The 20,879-nt window shown below is 38.9% G+C and overlaps 3 protein-coding genes across 3 annotated transcripts; 1 reads left to right on the plus strand and 2 right to left on the minus strand.

The window, feature by feature from the left end:
- Window positions 1–3,960: 3,960 nt before the first annotated feature.
- On the minus strand, window positions 3,961–5,470 carry LOC134878157 (myeloid-associated differentiation marker homolog). Its single transcript, XM_063904012.1, has one exon. It carries the CDS (start codon window positions 5,293–5,295, stop codon window positions 4,444–4,446), a length of 852 nt encoding a protein of 283 aa, XP_063760082.1. The 5' UTR covers window positions 5,296–5,470; the 3' UTR covers window positions 3,961–4,443.
- Window positions 5,471–7,720: 2,250 nt separating this feature from the next.
- On the minus strand, window positions 7,721–9,729 carry LOC134877500 (myeloid-associated differentiation marker-like). Its single transcript, XM_063903017.1, has 2 exons — window positions 9,260–9,729; window positions 7,721–8,693 (listed from the first exon to the last, which is right to left on the minus strand). Exons 1-2 carry the CDS (start codon window positions 9,524–9,526, stop codon window positions 8,103–8,105), a joined length of 858 nt encoding a protein of 285 aa, XP_063759087.1. The 5' UTR covers window positions 9,527–9,729; the 3' UTR covers window positions 7,721–8,102.
- Window positions 9,730–12,954: 3,225 nt separating this feature from the next.
- On the plus strand, window positions 12,955–20,879 carry LOC134877807 (lipopolysaccharide-induced tumor necrosis factor-alpha factor homolog). Its single transcript, XM_063903460.1, has 5 exons — window positions 12,955–13,157; window positions 15,709–15,872; window positions 17,347–17,388; window positions 18,235–18,379; window positions 18,528–20,879. The coding sequence occupies exons 2-5, from the start codon at window positions 15,725–15,727 to the stop codon at window positions 18,631–18,633; spliced, it is 441 nt and encodes a 146-aa protein (XP_063759530.1). The 5' UTR covers window positions 12,955–13,157; window positions 15,709–15,724; the 3' UTR covers window positions 18,634–20,879.

Below are 20,879 nucleotides of genomic sequence, written 5' to 3' on the forward strand. Positions count from 1 at the left end.
AGTAGATTTTTAATTGAGCTTTTGCAAAAGGGGTTAGAATTAGTGTTCTTTGGTCTTAGATACAGGACATTTGTGAAAAACATTTCTCTGGAAAAGTAAAACTGAATGACAGAAAATAAGTTTGAACATTTTTTAAAAACTTCTCTGCAGGTTCAAATGACACGTTTTTAAAAGCGTAGACATTTGTGAAATATCCTACACATTACATCCTAGATTATGTTTTGTAAATGTATTGAACTCAAGGCTCACAGTTTCAACATTTCAAATCTGTGTTGATGATAAGTTGTCTACTAGCATTAACAGTGTGATTTTTTAGACTTTATGAATTGATTTGTTGTTCAATGAGATAACCATTTGTCCAAGTGCTAATTTAGGATCTTTGTGATCATTATGAAACTCACTAAGGCTATATAAGCTCAAAGATCATGTTACATTGGTAAAATACCATATAATAAGTGTATCTTAAAGGTACAGTTACATGTTTACATAAAGTTTTCTTGTCTAATTGTCTGTGTAGGAGCTGAGGGGAGCAGAGGCGACAGCTGCACTGCAGTAATAGTTCTGAACATTACCCACTGAAAATGTGACAGGGAATATGTCACGTAAAAGCTCACATGCATCCCACACATTATTATTAGATCCACCAGCTGGGCCATGCTCATCCTACGAGGATAAGTGTGTTAGCCTGATTTGATTGTTGATGGTTTAACATGGGTCTGGAACTTTCAGTAAAGCTGACTTAATATTCATGCAGAGCTGCTAACACAAAACAAAATCCTTATTCACTATTAGTACCTATTCACACTTTAAATAAACAACACATGATACTTTGCTCTATCCATTAACTCAGGGGGGTCCAAACCATGCGGCCCGCAGGCCATTTTGAATCGGCCCTCTGCAAATTCTAAAAGTATAATGCAACATGGCCCACAAATTAAACTTTTGCTTGTCTTATATTGTACTTCTCAAGTATATATGATAACATATATTACACAGTATTCAGGTGTTAATGAGCCCAATTTTCAAATAAATTGAGTTGATAAAAAAAGCCCAATAACTTATTTCTATAATATGCTTGAAATGTAACCTTCATATTTACTCTTATTATCAGCAATCTGAGGCTTCTGTTTTAAGGAATGAGCTGCCAACAAAATAAATGAAACCCTAAAGACAGCAGTTTTTTACTGAAAGCGTTTTCAAGCATTATTCACCTACATTTGATTTGTTTTGCTAACTTATAACTTAACTTTTGAGGCAATATTCACCTCTATAAGTGGCCCAGCTCTCCGTGTATTTTTCTGTAGTCTATGTGGCCCTCGGTGAAAAAAGTTTGGACACCCCTGCATTAACTATACATATCATTTATACACGTTTTGGTATAAAAGAGTTAGAGAGAAGAATTGATAGGTTTTTAAGAAATATGATTTTATCTTAAATAAGAATCACAAATACATGTTGAATACAAAGAGCAAAAATAACTTAATGTAAAAGGAATCAAACAAATGAAAACGTACAATTTATTGACTGTGTAGCCTATCACTGCTGAATACGCTTAAACTGAAATTAGGACAACAACCTCAAGCTTACTTTTCTTCTGAATGTATCAGTACAATAACAAACGTTCCTAATTATCCAGGAAAAAATTAATACAATCTGGTATAGACATGAGATGAAGAGGTATTCAGTTTGCTATTTAGACTGGTAAATGTTGCTATATTTAGACTTAAAATGCACAGCGTTTCTGACGAAGCAAACATCATACATACATATAAGGTGTATTGATTTTTTCCCCCTGGACAATGTTGTAGTTTCAGTTAATAACTGGTGATATATTTTCAAAATGTCCTCTCCTGATTGCTGCACAGTAACATTTAAAGGTCACTAATCAGAGGAGAAGTTTAATTCAAGATGATGACTACTTAGAAGGGAGCAATGTATCTTGTGAGGTCACCTCAGTGGATCACAGCATTCAGGACGACAAGATGTTAAAAAAAAGAAGATAAAACTGGATTGCCCACATACACTTACATCAGGTGTCAGTATGCCCACAGTGATTTCAGCATACCATGTTGAGAAGAAGAAAAAGCTCCCGTTTAAAGACGGTTATATCTAGCTTACTAAATACTTCTTTAGAAAACTGTAAAACCCTAGACCCATGCACTTTAAATCATGAGGATTTGAATGCTAAAACTCATTTCCAGCTATTTCTCATCTCAGACACAGCCACAACTTAAAGAATTTGATTGGAGTTGCATAGATAAAACATCTTAGCCAGTTCTCTGAACATGTGTGAAAAGATGTGTGAAAAAAATGAGATAGGTGTCATAAAAGTTCATGAAGCCACAGGCTTATAACAGCTCCCCCATCAATTTACGGAGACAAATAAACAACAAAAAATTAGGCTGATGGGGTGTTATAATTTGAAGATAAATTTGTGTTACCCTAATTATCGCGCTACAAGCTCAATTTTGCTGGAACTGGAGGGATAATACATCTTGTCACTGATGGTCCAAAAGGTATCCACATTATTTTTAAGCATCAGGATAAAAGCTCACCGTTTTTGGAAACAGAAACCTGAGGTCACTTTGAAAATGAGTAAGAATGAAAAATGTGTTCACTGTTGATAACTAAAGTTGATACATTTATTGAGGTTTATGTTATACAATAAATCCTCCATGTAAATTCCCTTGAATTAGAAAATTGATATAAAATATCATAATATATATTTTTATACTTTTAGAAACAAACCTTTTGTAAATCTCATTAAACACATACTATTATAAACCAGAGATGATGAAGTAGAGGATATTGAAAGACTTTTGACAGGCATTGATTTTCTAGTAAACACTTAACAATGTAAACTGTGAATTAAGGGCAAGTTATAGATAAAACATTTAAATAAATTAAACTTGATTTTGTTTAAAACATATAAAACCATTAAGGGTCAATGAGTATTATTGCTTAAAAATACTGTACACTAAGTATCCCTTAAAAATGTCCATAGAGTCGAATATATCTATACAGCGTGCAATAAATAATTAAAAAAGTGCATTCCCTAAGATTCCTAATCAGGGAAAATAAAAATAAAATTAGTACCAAAATACGTTTAGCCATTTTCTTAAATGAATTACAATCATTTCTTAAGTTTAAACTGCTCTTAATGACTGAAACTGTCAATGATTGTCAACTAGTGCTTTACACACTCCCCTCAGATTACACAGGGAGAGCAGGCTGGAGGAATGTCATTGACAGCACCTCTTTGCACAGAAACCCTTTCCCACTTCTTAGTCAAAAACTGCCACCGTGTTCATAGACTTCTTCAGTTTCATGTAGAAGAAACCACTCTGTTCAATGCATTTTTGTCTCTTGTGCAATCTAAATGAAAGCAGCTTGTGCTCTCTAAACGTTTCCTTGTGTCTGACAGATAAAGACAATTGACTTTAAAAAGCTCTATCTTTCTGACAGACTGACATGAGAAGAAAAGCTAAATTTCCACGCTCCGGTTGCTCCTTTTGACTCCAGATCACTCACATGGATTGGTGTGCCAAGTAGCACAAAGGCTGCAGGATTACGAGTGAGGTTTGGTAGATGTCTTTTAAGTCTTTCTATTGGTTAAAAAAGGGAAAGAATGAATTGACGTCATGCTTATTCCATTCCTGCCCACCACAGCGCTGAGCAAGGAAAGGAGCTAAATAAGAAAAAAAGAAAGATAACACCTTGCAAAAAAATCCAACTCCCGCAGTTAGCTTTTAATTAAAGGGTTTTCTCTTGAAGTTTTCCCACACATCGCTTCAATGTGGACATCTCTTGCTGTCTCGTCTCTACCTGTATCTCTTCCTCTTCTCTTCCCATCCCATCTTTCAATGGACACACTGTTTGTCGGTGTTCATGCATTCAGGTAAAACCCATTGTTATCTGTAGGCATTTATTTGACAGTATTTTCCTTCCACTACAAATTAAAAAAAGAAGCTTTTTTTGTGGAGCATTAGATGAGAAGACCATGAGGGTGCTATCAATCTACTCCTCTGACTCTCTGCATGTATTTTCAATCAAAATGTCTATGCCTTTAATCAGCAGGCCACCCACGAATAATGACATGACAAGCAGTAAAGTGTACACATAGGTTGGCATGTGGCCTTATTTGAATATGACTCAGTGCTATAAAAACTAAAGTAGGTGCTCAGTGTTATTAGCTGCACTGTTTGGTCACTCTACATCAGGATCCAAAGTTCTACCAGGCTTTTAATTTTTTTTTACAACAGTGATAGAAGAGTTTTAATCATTAACAAACTCTACATAGTATGCCTGTCACCCAACATGTACTTTTTGTAATCACGCATCTTTAGCAGAATATATTGCATTCAGCATTGTGTCTAAAAGAACAGCCAATCAATTACATCCCTGCTTCTTCTCAGTTCACGTTGGTTTTGAGAGGCAGCAGCTTCACTCATTGCTTACAAAGAACACAAGGCTTATGGAGTAAATTGTGTCCAGGGTGTAAACAATAAAGTTGATTATCGTCATGAAGGTGATCACCACCAGTTTATCCCAGGGACACAGGTGGCCACAGTTAATGGGTCTCTTACTGTTGCGGAAACTGTACAGTGGCCAGATCACCATAGCTGTTGTATACATCACCACCGCCAAAATGTTATATACAATCATAAGCTTGTCAAAGAACGGAACAAAAGAGGTCAGCTGTGCAATGGTGAGCAGCATTATGAGGAGGGCGAAGATGAAGCACAAGGAGTATGTGGCCACGCACCACTGCAGTCCTGGGGAGCTTGAATACTGTGCCGTCTCCAGGGACATGAAGATGAGACAGGCGAAGAACGTCTCCAGCATCTTCATGATGCCGGGCAACGTGGAGAGGAACCCGATGTTCTCCCCGCTCGGACGAAGGCGAGTTAAAACCACCTCGCCTGCGTACACCCCGAAACAAACCCAGGACACAACAGAGGCTCCGATCTCGCGGTGGCAGGTCTTGCAGGTGTAAAATGTGGGGTATATGATGGAGACGGAAAGACACATGAGGGTCGCCAACATGGCAAAGGCAGTGGTGAAATCCTCCCAGGCAAAAGGTAATTTGGCATGGACAGTTGTAAACTCCAGGATGAGAATGAGGAGGCTGAAGAAGAAGCAGAAACACCAGGTGAACATGCACCACGCCCAGTAGGTAGATGTTTCGTATCCCGTTGTTGCCACCAGGCTAAAACACATACAGGTGAGAATGGCCGCCATTATTCGCATGATGCCCACAGGCTGGGTGAGCGCCCGCAAGTCCACACCACTCATGGCTGCACAGGACGTGTCTGCTTGACCTAAAAAAAAAAAAGTTATGTTTCCAAGGTCAGACGATTCTTCTCAGTGCCACCCTTGTTCAGCAAGGCCTTGTTTTCCAAACCAATTCCTGTTGGAGAACACCATGTAGCCAAGAGATCCAAGCAGCTGTGTTCTTTGAAACTGAAACTCAGAGTGTGGTGGGTGTATACTCAAACAGAGCATCACAGGCTTATCTGCACAGTTTATGGCCCGTGTTTCACTTCACGGATTGGATACAGGTCGACTGTTATCGTGTTCATCTCAAGCCACACACACTGAACTCTGGTCCCTGGTGCAAGCCTTGTTCAGGAACTAATCTCCAACACAATGATGGGGTGTAAGGTCAAGTCCTACGGAAAATCAAGCCTATCCTGTCGTTGATTCTTTCAAAAAGTTTATTTAATCAAATATATAGTTTTTTAATTCATGTGTATAAACATAGAACAGCATGACCTCTACTAGTTGTACTAGTTAGATCGATTTATAACAAACTAACCCACAGCAGAGGCTACCAACATCCGGGTCCAGCAACCCACCCAAAAGAAATACAAAACAAAAAACCCAGGACATTTTTAATTGTTGGTGTATAATAATCAGATAATCAACAATTAGATGGATAATATCTGATAATAAAAGATCGGTAACACTTTACTTGAATGGGTGTTCATAAGACTGACATAACAGTTAAACATTAATGAATACTTATGACAGTTGTCGTTAAGTGTCATTCGGTAAGTTATGTCACTTTTGATGCAAAGGTGACATTGTTTGAGATGTCCTTGTTATGACAACTTGACATAAACCAAGACAACAAACCTGTCATAAACATGTCATAGCGGACATCCATATATGACGGTTTAATGTCACGCTAAGATATCAAGCTAAACGTTTTTCTTAAGTTTGACAGTTAGGTCAAGATTGTCAAACACAAGAGACAGTTAAAAGCTTCAGCATATAGTACATCTCCTCTTTAACCCCATTTATAATGACTGTATTTCTGATTCTGATTACATTAGCCTCTAAAAGCAAAATTGATCAACTGTTAAAACTCAAACTCACTTTCTGTACATAACAGTGTTGTAGTCAAGAAACCGATTCTCGAGTCCGAGTCATTCTCTAGTCCCCACATTTCGAGACCGATTCCAAGTCCGAGTCACCTAGGAGGAGTCCGAGTCAAGTCCGAGTCCGAGTCATCATAACCTGTGCTCAAGTCCAAGTCCGAGTCTGAGTCACCAAGGAAGAGTCCGAGTCAAGTCAGAGTCATCATAACCTGTGCTCGAGTCCAAGTCCGATTCCAACTCACAAGTCTGAGTCATCATGTATTAACCTGAGTGGATATGTTTGTTTAAATCCAGCTGTTGGTTTGGTTCTCATCGATCAATATTTGTTATTGTCTACATTGCTTTAACCTCTTATTTTCTGCATTACTTTTATTCAGTCTATATAACTGCTACAAGCACTTTGGGCTGCAATTCTTGTATAAAAGGTTCTATACAAATATAAGGCTTATAAAACAAAGGTCGGGTCGAACTCAAAGACTGCCTTCAAAGAGCTGCTTCACGAATAAAAATGCTCTACAATAAACACAATGACCCATTGTCAGCATTTCAGGTTTACTTGCGTGTAAGAGAAGAGAGAGAAAAGGGAGAGACAAAGTAGTTAGAAAGAGAAGTGTCTTGTTCGAGTCCGAGTCCAAGTACGATCGTCAATGTGCGAGTCCGAGTACGAGTCCGAGTCCTCATAAGCGAGAATTCACGAGTCCGAGTTCGAGTCTGAGTCCATCAGTGCGCGAGTCAGAGTCCAGGATTCGAGTACTCCATCTCTGGTACATATACAACATAGTTATTATTTCTACTTCTGATTATCCATTTTTACTATAGAGGGCAGCAATGCTTCGACTGGGGGAAGATTGTGTATCTAACTTTCAAACATATTATTACGATAAGCAAACCAGACTTAGGTCCTGACCTTTTACTCGCATTCCTTTGTGGTTTTGTTAAAAAAACACATATACAGTTTACCGCCAACTCTTTCTATCTTGACCTTTCTTCATTAAATGTGGCAACACAGAGGTGTAAACACATTTCATGATAGAAAAACGAAAAGCAGCAAAGTGTGAGCGGAGTTGTGAAAGATTGAAATCTATAGCTGATTTGTGTTTCAGGATATGCACACTTTGACACACCTTTGCAAACATCCTTAGAAAAGGATAGTAGAGGGCCAACTGTACCTGTTTAAACATTACACAGATTTTTATGTCATTAAACAAATGACTCATTTACAGTACATTAATACTGTAAATGAGTAACCAGTAATTTAACCAGGCATGTTTTCAATTAGTTACAGAGGTGCTGAAACAGCTAAGAAATAGTGACACTCATGTTGATGACAAAAATCACACTTTTGTTACATTTTATTCATATTTCAATCAGTGGAATTTACAACAATATACAGTGCATGAGTTTGCAACTGAGACTCTCACGGTCATATCACTGCTGTTTCAAAGTAACATAATTATTAAGTGTCAAATGAGAACAAAGCAAGTAAAAGGCTATACAAATAGATTGACATAACATCTTCCTGGTGACTAGACACAGCCATTGTTATTCCACCAGGTCCTCAGAGAATGTATCATCAAGAAATATAAAAGTCAACAAATCAAAACTGTCAGGGTTATCATGAAAAAACAAACATTTTAACACAAGTTGTCCAATAGCTGCTTTACACACTCTGAGTTCTGGTTGACCTTTGACACCTGAACTATGATGCGTTTATGCAACCTACGTTCTGCTAACAAAGAACACCAGCCTACAAGAATAAATAGTATCTGCAATGTAAGCACAAAGGTTAAAAGCGGTCATGAAGGAGATAACCACTAAGTTATCCCACGGACAGAGAAAACCTGCCTTGCAGGAGCTCGGCCTGGGATTGTTTTTGAAGCTGTACAACGGCCAGATGACCACAGCTGTGAGGTACATCAACACCGCCAACACGTTGCACGCTGTCAGGACTTTATCAAATGGTGCGGGGAAGAGAGACAGAAGGCGGCAGATGGTAAAGATGATGACAAGGAGGGCAAAGATGAAGGAAATGGAGTAGACAGCGACACACCACTGGAGCCCTGGATAGCTAGAGTACTTGTGGCTGTCCAAGCAGATGAAGATGATGCAGGCCACGAAGGCTTCCAGAACTTTGAGGAGGCCTGGGACTGTGGACAGGAACCCACTCAGCTCTCCGGGTTTAGCTCGGGTCAGTCCGACCTCTACAGCGTACAGGATGAAGGCCAGACAGGAAGTGACTGTGGCACCGATCTGTTTGCTGCAGCTAGAGCAAGTGTAGAACTTGGGATAGATGATGGACGCTGCTAGCACCTTTGTGAGAGAAAGGTAAAAATGAGGATGAGAAATATTTTGTTCTTACCTTCACGCTAGTCTTTTTGACTTTGTGTGATTATCAATACAATTGCACACTTAATGTAAATAATATCATACTTTTGGTAACATTTTGTTTGTTGTAATTAGGCCCTTCATTGTGTTTATATTTTAATTTTGAGTTATGTTTCATTTTCTATTTTCTGCTTGTTCATTTCTAATTTCCCATTAGGTGCAATGTCTTGTTGAACCTGCTGCTATGATGAAAAGAAATTACAAATTGGGATCCATAAAGTAAATCTTATATTTTTATCTTTTATTGATAACCCCTTTTTTTATTTACAAAAGAGTGAGCCAAATGAAACAATTCAAAGACATTTTTCTTAAAAAGTACATCAATTAATTGTGAGGTAAGTCGGATTTTGTCTCCTTCTGTACCCTTATGTTAACATTTGGCACACATACTGTATTTATTTCAAAGGTAGCTCATCCATTTATTCTAAAATGTATCTTCTTTTCAACCTGTAGACTTTAATATTCAAATGAGGGGTAAAAATGGCACCCACCATTAAAGTTGCCAACATAGCAAATGCAGCAGTGAAGTCCTCCCAGGAGATAGGCAACTTAGAGCTGAGGCTGAAGAGCTCCAGGAAGAGTATGAGGAAGGTGACACAGAAGCAGAAGCACCAGGTGAACATGCACCACGTCCAGAAGGAGTCTGTGCTGTTCCCCACTGAAGCCACGAGGCTGAAGGAGATACAGGTGAGGATCAGCTCTAGTATTCGCACAATGCCCACAGGCACTGTCAGGGTCCTGAAATCCAGTGTAACCATGGTGGTTGTAATCCTGTGGTGGGTTTACTGTGGTTCTGGGGAGATATTTATTAAAATATCCTCTTCTCACCAGCTTGTTTCTTCTTTCTTTTTAATTGTTTTATTATTGAGCTTTCTCAGTCCCCGCATCTCATCCGGTTAGTCCTGCCTGAATGACGAACACAGGAAAGGGGAATGCAGGACCAATGGCCGCTCCCTTGTCAACGCCCATCTGTACCTTCTTCCTTAAATGGTCAGTAAAGAAATGTTAAATAAGCGTGTGAGATATATGGAGGGTTTTCTAGGGGTGGGGTATCTATTGTTTCCCTTTTTCTTTTGCTTATCAGTTGTTTGAATATGGCACGGTCAATAAAATAATTCAGATCATTTACAGCAGCTGTGTACAACAGGAACTGCACCCTATGACGCATCCTCTCACTTCACTCCTTTTCTCATTCATTATGTTTGCTAACTTAACGGCTTGCCCACATAATCAATGGGTTCAATCTGTTAGTGTGTGACAGGGGCCTCAAAGGGAATCTGGCCTCAGTGCTACAGAAGAAAAATGTAAGATATACATGAGGCTCATATTTGTCTTTCACTGGATATGAAAGGAAGGTGTGAAATACTGCGAAAGAGTCAAGATCACAGGTTCGATATTAATGTGGCTTTTTAGGACATGGATTAATCAACTAAGGCTTTAAATAACGGAACTGTTCCAAATGAAAACCCCTTCACTGCCAACTGTTTTAGATGGAGACACGCGCACGCACGCACGCACTCACTCACGCACGCACGCACGCACGCACGCCTTAATGATGTATTGAGGACAGAAGAGGCACTGACGCTGTGAAAAGATTATTTTTTTGGTTTCCAAGCAAAAGTTAAATGAAAAGAGACAAAGTAGAGAGCTACATCTCTAAAAGTCTGTTTGAGTGGGACTGTCTTTGAAGACATTTTCCTGTTGGTCGATTGTCTACTTCAGGCTCCAAATCTAGTGTACTTTCTATATACATTCTGTCCTGCCCCATCAAAGCTGCGTACTGCATCACAGAATCTCCTTTGATTACTTTGCATTACTGATAAAAAGAGTCGGAATAGAGAAAATGGTAACAGGTCTTAAATACATTTTTGTAGCCACGTTTCATCCTATCCCTTTTTTTTGTTAATGTGCCCCTGTATACAGCCTACTGCTAAATGATAAAATGACATGCTTGTTAATTTATGCATCCGATATGAAATACGTTACTGGAAGTTGTTTAGCTGAATGCATTTCAAAAGCTGCATTCATTATACTTTATCCTCGTATTAGCTTAGTTTTATTGTTTCATGTGTTTCTCCCATGATCTGGGAATACAACCCATTGAATTTAACTGATGTGGCTCTCCCTGCTTGGTCACAGTCACAGCCACGCTTTGTCTCATCTGACTCCCTGTGATGCTCACTCTTGATTCACTGTACCCAGTATAATAGTATAAAATAGTGATGCAATTGACGCAAACTGTAATTGCTTGGTTTCTGTGTGAAAACCGTTAATCAAATCACTCTTTTATACTTACACAGCAGAAACAGAACTTGTGTAGTAGGCACTCAAACACAACCCTCACCACGTTGAAATACTAACCTGTAACACTTCAAGTACACCATGAGTATCTAAAGCTTTAACAAACAATGTATGACAACTTGCAAAGCCCTGCTTGCATGTTTTAAGTCTTGGATACAGGTATTATCATGAAAGGGGCCTCTTCCTGTTGAGATGTAAACTGACCCCACATTCTGCTCCCTGTTAAGGATGGAGGGGGAACAGGCCTCAAACATTACAATTGTGCAAGTGTGCCGCCCTCTAGTGGCCACACATAGAAACAACAGGATTCCCCCCCCCCCCCTGTGGATTCCCTTGCCATGTCAACATGCAATTATCAAGTGTGGCTGTAGCGGAGTGCATTCCAGATGTAATGGGTAATGTCCTTGTGACAGTCCTGTGACCTCTCAGTGTCCTCAGCCCCATCCTGCCTGTCATCAGGAACTTCATCGGTCAAAGTCACGTGTTAAGAGGTTCGAACTTAATTTGTGAGATGAGGAAATTCTAGTGTTGCGTAATAATGTGTCTCATTTCCTGCTAGACCATAAATGACAAATATGGACCTCGGGAAGAATCCTGCTTATAAAACAGAACTATGTACAAAACGTCCTCCTCCACATCATTACTCATTATTACTACATCTCTTATTTTAAGTCGGATTGACCATTTGAAGACGTTACACTGCTTTCACTCCCTTACTTCTGCATTTGACTTGATTTAAATCAATGCAAACCTTTATTTATCCAATATATTATTTGTTTGTAATAACCTGCTCTAATAAGCCTTAAACTTGTGATGTCATTAAGTATAAAGTCTTGAGCTGCTCCATAGATACTAATATGGAAAGAGATATGAAGCCCGTTACCCAGGGTGCTTACAGGGCCATCTATAACATCTTTCTCAGTTCCTTGTCTAAGGAGCCGTTCCTGGCTTTATAGTTAGTGACGGCACCATTTTGAGGTTTACATCTTTTGAATATGGGAGACAGTTGTTCATGTCAAGTATTACTTTGTGGAGATCAAACAACTTTTAGATTGTCTTCAAAAATGTCATAAGACATTACATTTAAAAACGGCCCAACAGGGTAGAGTGTAGCGAGGGCACAGATACTGGTGTTACAAGTCAGAACAACATCAAAGCAGAAAATGGATGTCAGGTTTTTGTTAGTAGCTATCCTGCCATGCGGACATGGATTTCATTTGGTGATTCAGACAGAGATATGGTTAGGCCACAGGAAACCACACAGGAAAGTACACATAAATATAGAGGTTAAGGAAGTGAGAGTTTAGTTATTATTCGTCGACTAACAAAGTTACATTCCTTTTTGTTCATCTGGAAATATAGGCCTTGGTCACTCCCTAGTCAGAGTGTTTAGTACTACTAATGTACTTGTATGATGATTTATGTTTGGTAAAACAAAAGGCGCTCTCTCTCGACTCTTTGTGTGAAGGTTAACGTTGTGAGGTTGTGCATCGTCCCTAGGGTAATATTAGTATCTATTATTGGCAAGCTGTGTTTCCATACAGTCTATTTTTGTTCGCACTTGAATAGTGAGGGTTTGTTTGTCTACTGTTTACTAGGATTTTATTTTGTATCTAATAACAGGCTCCTAGTTAAGAGTCCTCCCTTGGTCATATGTATCTGTTATATAAACCTGCGGCCTTCTGGTCTTTTGTTTTGTTTCAGGCTGCAGCTCTGCCATTTATGTTGAGCATTTTCAATAAACAACTTTAATTTACAAAGTCCAACTGGTTTTATGTTACCTTTTCGTTTTTCAATTTGTTATTGCCAATGTGTTCATTGTTTGAACAACACTATACATACACTGTATATTATACTGGTTATTCTTTTAAGATCCACCCATCCACAAGGAATGAAAGGGAGGGAAAAAAGGGGGAGTGTATCATGAATCTGTAGCGCTCCAGACACTTGAATGCATCAGAGTAACTTAAGAACTTCCTCATAATTGTTATAGAACCCTGTCAGTTTTAATGCCTTTCTTCCTGCCTTACTCGGTGCCAAACAGCTCCAGTAGAGAGGCTGCGTGATTCTGCTTTATTTAGTTTGAAGGTAAGTGGAAGGAAAAGCTTTTAATTTTTACGAATACAAAGTTACATAATGATCAGCTGCTGTTGCTATTGTGTGAGAGTATGTTTGTGTATGAATGTGGATCTTGAACTGATTAAGCTGATGTTATTGACCCGCAGATACAACAAACATAAACAGTGAATTGTTGTTGTCAAATGCGGACATAGAAACTTCTATCTAGCAACATTGTCCAAGCAAAACAGGGCGAGGCACTAGTGAAATGGAAAAAATACATTTTGTGGATCAGGTTACCTTAAATGATTTATTATTATAGATCAAGGATGAGTCACATGACGTCTAGCAGGGATTTACTGGCAGTCCGGCAGCATGAGCGAGAATGACCAGCATATGTAAACAATACATTCTTTCATAGCATCGAGTACAGCACCAGTTTGCTTTACTTAAGAGGGTCTTAAAATGGCCATCTGGAAGCTTTTTGTTTAAATAGCTGTCTGTGAAGTCACTTTTTATCGCAGAAGGAGGTCCCACATTGCTGGGACATCAACAAAATGTCTCAACTAAACAGGACAACAAGTCGTTTTTGACACCGGATCAGTTGTAGATATGGCAGAGTAACTGTCTGGAGCATTTGAGTGAGCTGATGAGTTTGGGAAAAAAGGCTGAAAACCGTTTTTCAGGGTGGACACATATAAGTTTCACTTTTGAGTTTCACATGAAATCAGATCATGGCTGCTCGCTGAGTCATGGAAAAAGGGCAGTTATTGCGTAACTTCTTGTTTCAGCGGTTTGTTTTTCTGCTCCAATAATCTGAGCCCTTAAGAATAAAAGAAGATTTGTAAGAAGATTGTCTCTTTGAGAACCTGGACAAGTATAAAGCAACATTATCAGAGCATGATCACTTATAAAAAAAACTGCTTAATTGCCTGCTTCTCCCACTATGAGCACATGTTTGGTCTTGTACATACTCTGCTGTTTTAGTTTGCCTGCCACAGACCAGTAACAAGCCTGCTGCCATTTGACATGTCTCTAAAGTCACGCTCTGATTTTTCCCTTGGGATTTGTTCAAGTACTGTATTTTGCACATTTTTTCAGTCACTTTAAACCCCTTCAACCAAAAGTTCAGAGGCATACCATATTAAGTTAATAGTTGATTTACAATGTGAAGCCCGTCATTGTTGGTGTTCACGGTGTTGTGGGTTTTAGTGAAGAGGATAGGGAACCTGTGGTCAGAGGGCCCCTGTTACAAAGTTAGTATGCAGAAGTGAATCAGTTGAATCGAGTCGAGCTTAATAAACCCAGGTGCTACTGTTTCTCTAGCTTCTTCTTTGCTTACATCTACATTTGATAAAATCCCTTTTTCCTCTGGCTGTAGTCCTAATCAAACCTTTTAAAAATGTGTAGGATTCTCAAAGGGGCTATGTGATGCAACAAAGGTTAACTGCTTCTGGAGTAAGCTTAGTGATTGGAGGAAAAGTGATAGGTATTCGGTGGAAGTGGTTGAGGAATGTGATTAAGGGTTTAACCTTGTGATCAAGTGAAGGGGAGGTATACTCTCTCTAGTGGGAGGGTGTGAAGATGGTAACATTAGCTGACACTTTATCCAAAGCGACTTTCAACAAGTGCAATAATCATAGAGAATCAAACTCCCTTTTCAGTTTGCGACAGAAGATACGCAGAGTTTCTACTGTCCTGATGTCAAGGGGGATCTCATTCCACTATTTAGGAGCCAGGATAGCAAGCAGGTGTGTTTTTGAGGGGTACCTTTGTCCCACTCGCAGAGATGGAGTAGCAAGCTGATTGGCTGACGCCGAGCGAAGTGCATGTGCTGGATTGTATGGTGTAACCAAGGCCTGGATGTAGGGGCTAATCCCTTCACAGCTCTCTAGGCCAGTACCAGTGTTTTGAAGCGGATTCTGGTAGCCAGTGAAGGGAGCAAAGGAAAGGTGTTAGGTGAGCTACGAAACCTCAGTATCATCTGGAGCTACTCAAATCAGTTAAAAGAACCTTGAAATTACGTCTGGGCTTCTTATTAGGGCTTGGTAGAGTGTTGTAGTTGAAATATATGGAGTACGTTCTCGTTGGTCAGAGAGGCAGATGTACAGTTTAAGATCCTTAATCTGTATTTCTGTATCTGTATTGACACAGTCCTTTGTTAAGACTTTAACCATTTTGTTGTCATTATATGTAAACGATGCGTGACATAAAATTGGAAGATGTGATTCTAGACCTATGAAACAACATTCAGTACACTATTTTATTTCTCTTTTCGCTTAACCTGTAATAATTTTTATCAAAACTAAAGATAATACAATCACGCATTGTAGAAACATCAGTAATCTTAGGGGTACAAAGTTAAACCATGCATTATCAAAGCATACCATCATAGTTCACAAGTTTTTTTCACACACATGTAGCTACCACTATAATGATAAGTGTTCACATGCTGTTTGTGTTGTACTGTGTTTTGGGGCAACAATACAATACGTTTTACGTTTACAGCTACCTTTATACTTCACTCAAAAACGTAGAGCCTTTTGATCAACCAACTAAAATACACTTTTTGCATCCGCAGTAACCTTTTTTTGAAGATGGAGAAAGGCTACCCACCACAGGAACAAGCTCCACCATACCCTGGGCCGCCTATGAACTATGGCGGTGCAATGCCACAGCCACAGCCAGGGCCGTACGCTCAGCCGTGCTACTACCCTGTATCGCCCCCACTTGTGTACCATGGAAGTCAGTGTCTGCCCTACTGCTTTGAAAGATCATAATGTTTTTAATGTAATGGGGCCCTATTATGCTTTTTTGGGGGAATCCCTTTCCTGGTAGTGTGTTGTATAGGTTTGTGTGCATGTAAAGGCTCCGCAAAGGCTAAAATCCCAAAGTCCTCTCACACACTCCCCCCTGCCTGAAACTCCTCCATTGGACTACTTAGTTTTCTTCTGTGACTAATCAATCAATCCATCCATCCATCCATCCATCCATCCATCCATCCATCCATCCATCCATCCATCCATCCATCCATCCATCCATCCATCCATCCATCCATCCATCCATCCATCCATCCATCCATCCATCCATCCATCCATCCATCCATCCATCCATCCATCCATCCATCCATCCATCCATCCATCCATCAGCCAGTCCATCCATCCATCCACCCATCCATCAGCCAGCCCGCTAAGCTTTATTTATATAGCCCAATATCACAATGTACTTTTGTCTCAGGAGGCTTTACAGAACATAGTGACATCACCATATAACACTCAGGCTTCTATTGGCTACGATCCTTCACATTATACATGATAGGCTTAGGGGCGGGACATCCCTAGCGGTCGACCAATCGCAACAGAGCCGGCCAGCTAACCAATCAGAGCAGAGTGGGCTCTGGTTTCAGACAGAGGGTGAAAATAGGAACTGCAGTACAGGCAGTATGAGAAAAATAAAGACCTTTTCAACATTAAAGCATGGAAAGATGTCACAGTAGAGGCAACAAATACTAATATGAGCCCCTTCAAACAAATGCACATGGATAAAACATTCCTCATGCATGGACAGTGTTTCCTCATCCCCTGCCGCACTGTGTTTAAAAATCTGCTCTTGCCCTGACACAAGCACATTGTCAAACATTCCTCCTACACTTTCAGATTGAAGGTTTGCAGTGCTGCCTTTGTTCTGTAAACACTCTATAATATAAATAAACAGTGCATTATTAAAGATAGTCAGTTGAAGTTGTGTTGAAACCCATCCCAAATCTATAGTCTGGGCTGCACTAAAGCAGTGAAATACCTTTCTTTAGGGAATACCCTGTTGTTATGACAACATGCAAATATGAGTCTTAAAATTTAGCATAAAAGGGCCCCTTTAACATCCTTTTTTGTACGATTCTGTTTAGGCGTGTACAGTGTACAGTTGTGCTTTGCATAGCCTAAACAGAACCTTTTATGCTGTATACATACATACATACATACATACATACATACATACATACATACATACATACATACATACATACATACATACATACATACATACATACATACACAAATAAGACAAGATGTCATTAACTTCACTATTGTACTGGTATATGCGCTTTATGTTATGGCTTTATTTGTATTGTACTTGTATACTACTTGGTAAAGGTGATTTATAGAAATATCTTCACCGAGCTAACATTTCCTGCTTTGATAAATGTTGTTTCATCTGCCAGATGTTGCCATCGCTCCACCCGCTGCAGTTCCTGCCACAACAGGTGAGACCAAGCACAATCTGTCCTATGTGAAACACAATACACACAAAGATAGTGAACATGTTTCTGTTCCCGCTTGTGGAGTTAGAACTGCCCCTCCACAGTGCCTCAGAGTCAGTGGGTGAAGTCCTCAGTTTCATACCAAAGTTATCCGAAGAATAGTGCATTTGTTTCGGATGTGCATAACAAAAAGCTATTGTCCACTGTCTCTTCTTGTTGTGTACAGTCACATTTTGAGTATTTCTTGTTGCAATATATGTTGGCTATTACAGTTAAAGAACATCTTTATGTTAGCTCAAAAATATAAATACATATATCAACACAACATAACAAGGTGACAGTGGGCTTGTTATATGAAGGATGGGTCAGAGTTACATTCACACACATTTAGATTATTGTTCATGTTACTGTCTCTGAGCTGTCCATTACTATAAATATATATATAATGCATTACTCTAAATACCCTCTATGGTTGGATGGCTCAATAACTTAAAATACAGGACAGGGACGACTAAGCAACAGCAACCCCTTACCAAATTACAGATGGTGTCCTATTAGCAGCCTCTGCTGGTCATGTTGAGTCAGTGCAGTCTGTACATGTTATTCTCGAGGGCCCAAAAATGGAAATTCTACAGGATCAAAAGACATATCCACCTAGCTGGCTGGAACACAGATTACAGACATTATAAAATAATGTGTTAAACAAATGAAATAGGTAAATCTACAGTGTATTACTTCTGGTTTTCAATGATCAAACATTGATAACTGTGAGATATGGGGCATTATACTCATTTTAAGCATGTACAAATGACAACTTCTATTTAACGTGTTGTGCATTTTCATCCTCAGTGACACATGTGATAGTACGCAATGCACTACATGACGTCCCGGGGCTAGTTGTGTGTCCCCACTGCCAGCAGTCGGTGATCACCAAGACAAAGCGCACAGCAGGCCTGATGACATGGGCTATCTGTGCTGGCCTCGGCTTCTTTGGGTAAAAAAAACTTTTTGGTAGAAACAGCCTATATAGTTTTTGGTAGTGTCTGTTTCATGTGAAACTGTATCTGAAACACATCAGAAAGTCCTCCTTTAAGAACTATTGTTAATTGGAGAGTTTTAATTGATGTTGTTTCCTCCTACAGGTGTTTTCTTTGCTGTTTTATACCATTCTGCATTGATTCCTGTCAAGATGTGGAGCACCACTGTCCTTCCTGCCAAGGACTCATCTACATATACAAGCGAATGTGAAGCCATCTGTGATTAAGGAAGATGACCTCAATGCTTATCTGCGGCCTTACTTGCTCTATGATTCTTTTTCCACAGATAAAAATTATAACGTTAAAAACAACTATCATATGCTGACATTGTCTTGAACATTTTGCAACTTTTTAATGCTAAAGACATAAGCCTCACACTGTAGGGAGTCATAGCTGTATTCAACAGTGAGTGGTGAACTTGTTTTTTAATCAAAACAAACGTTTATGTAATAGTATTTTTATATTATGTTATTATACACAAACGATCATGCTGTTAAGTACCTTGTAGTTATGAGTCGCTGCAAAACCAAGACAACAAGATTAAACACTGATAAGAACAAAATAGGTGTTGTACTTATCAAGTCACGATCACAATGGCTAGGGTGATTCATTTAGTTTATTTGTGTGTAACATCAAATGTACTTTTTCCTACATTTACAGTTATTATTATTGGATTTGTGGCGATAGTTAGGGCTACAAGTAGGGGTGTTGTGATTGTTGAGCTTGTGTCGAGTTGGTCTGATGTGCCGAGTGGGATGCTACAGCATAGGAATCGGGTCAGTGTGGTGGTTACTTCTACCCAGAAATGCTGAGTTGGTGAACAGGTCCAGAGTGCATGAAGGTAATCGTAAGTTTTGTTGAGTACATTCCTCTCTGTTCCGGTATATTCCATCATGTGCATTTTGTGCTGTGTTGTGTGTGCTCTGTGAATGACCTTGTATTGAAATAATCTTACGTTGGTATTAGTAGACATGCGGAAATTGTTATTCCTTCCTACAGTTTGACTTTCTCCAAAGATTTGACTATTTTAGTGAGATAAGAAAAAAGAAAGAAAGTACAGCTGCTTTTCTGATTACTGCTTTAATAAAGAAAAACAAGCTAAGCCAATGTCCACCAACTGAATCTGTTATCTAAGCAATCAGGAACGTTAAAAAATAACATAATACAAAGACAGAAACATCGTGATTGAAGTTAAAGATGATAATGTTGTAAAACGGTATGAGAGACAGAATATGTGTCAGTCTAGTCTGGGGCACGTGTCGGAAGAGTGAGAGAGTCTTACAGTTTTACTTTCGCTCAATGTAAATATTAACTTTAAATCTGGCACTGTATGTTTGGACAATCAATTTCGTTGGTTAATGGTTAGATGTTATCAAGCGACTCTTGACCAAGTTCCATAAAATGTAACAGACTTTAAAAGAACTGATAGCAGAAAACCTGACACTCATGGCAACATGAACTAATGATTAACCCTTAGTTAGTAAAGTTCAACAATTTTAGAGCAGACGATCTGAACCAAACACTCACTAATTGTGCCGCATCTTGTTATTCTGTCATTTGAAATTAGAAATTTGTTGGCTATTAGCTGTTAGAAGCTGCTGTACATGCAAAAAACATATCTGACAAGCTAATCACTTTTTTAATGACCGTTAAGTTACAGTTACAATATTCGGCAGCTGGTGGGAACATTTGACATTTACCCTTAAAAAGTCTCTGAAGTGTCCATTTGGAATGCAGGTTAGATAGGCACGTAAATAAAATGCCAAATTCACGTCTTGGACCCTCTGCTGTGCTCACCAACCTGAATCCTGGGCCATCATAATGCCCAGCAGCAGCCATTTAGAGGGCAGGGGGGGTTATAAAGTATAATCTAATCTACAGAGCAATCAACTTTGCTCAATGAGGTCAAAGTAATGAAGAAGAAACTTGAAGTACATTATTTCTTTTCAATTTCAGAGTCATTACTTGAAGTAAACATCACCACTTCTTTACATGCGCATGTGAGCTTAGGTAATTTGTTTTAACTAATTTTTTATACTAATATAATTGTTGGGATCAGTTTTTAAAGGAAGGAAAATCATAAAACAAAGAATGCAGTCGTCTTGAAAAATCAATAAAAATGTACGGTCAAGTGAAGGTATTTTTTAAAACTTCTTTTCAGTTCGTTATTCTTTGACATTTGTACTGTTCAACAGATTTAGCCTGTGCAGCACACTTGAGTCTGTATCATGAAGGAAAGGTTACAAAACAATAGAATTTACAATATTATATTATAACTATAATAACTTTGCTATTTATATAATGAACATTGTGAACTATGTAACTAATGTTTCTACAACATGATCTTGTTGAAACCATGGAAATGGCAATAACAAACCTGAAACCCACCTTCTCCGACAAGTCAGATACTCAAAACATTTCAACTATTGCATTTTGAGATAAAGGAATGGTTTTTCA

Source organism: Eleginops maclovinus, chromosome 16 (genome assembly GCF_036324505.1).
Source record: "Eleginops maclovinus isolate JMC-PN-2008 ecotype Puerto Natales chromosome 16, JC_Emac_rtc_rv5, whole genome shotgun sequence".
NCBI classification, from domain to species: domain Eukaryota; kingdom Metazoa; phylum Chordata; class Actinopteri; order Perciformes; family Eleginopidae; genus Eleginops; species Eleginops maclovinus.

Coding starts and splice junctions, on each gene's coding strand:
- LOC134878157 (XM_063904012.1), bottom strand. CDS start 5,295: ATGAGTGGTGTGGACTTGCGGGCGCTCACCCAGCCTGTGGGCATCATG.
- LOC134877500 (XM_063903017.1), bottom strand. CDS start 9,526: ATGGTTACACTGGATTTCAGGACCCTGACAGTGCCTGTGGGCATTGTG. Junction 8,694..9,259: donor CTATGTTGGCAACTTTAATG/GTGGGTGCCATT, acceptor TCTCTCACAAAG/GTGCTAGCAGCGTCCATCAT.
- LOC134877807 (XM_063903460.1), top strand. CDS start 15,725: ATGGAGAAAGGCTACCCACCACAGGAACAAGCTCCACCATACCCTGGG. Junction 17,389..18,234: donor TGCAGTTCCTGCCACAACAG/GTGAGACCAAGC, acceptor TTTCATCCTCAG/TGACACATGTGATAGTACGC. Junction 18,380..18,527: donor GCTGGCCTCGGCTTCTTTGG/GTAAAAAAAACT, acceptor TTCCTCCTACAG/GTGTTTTCTTTGCTGTTTTA.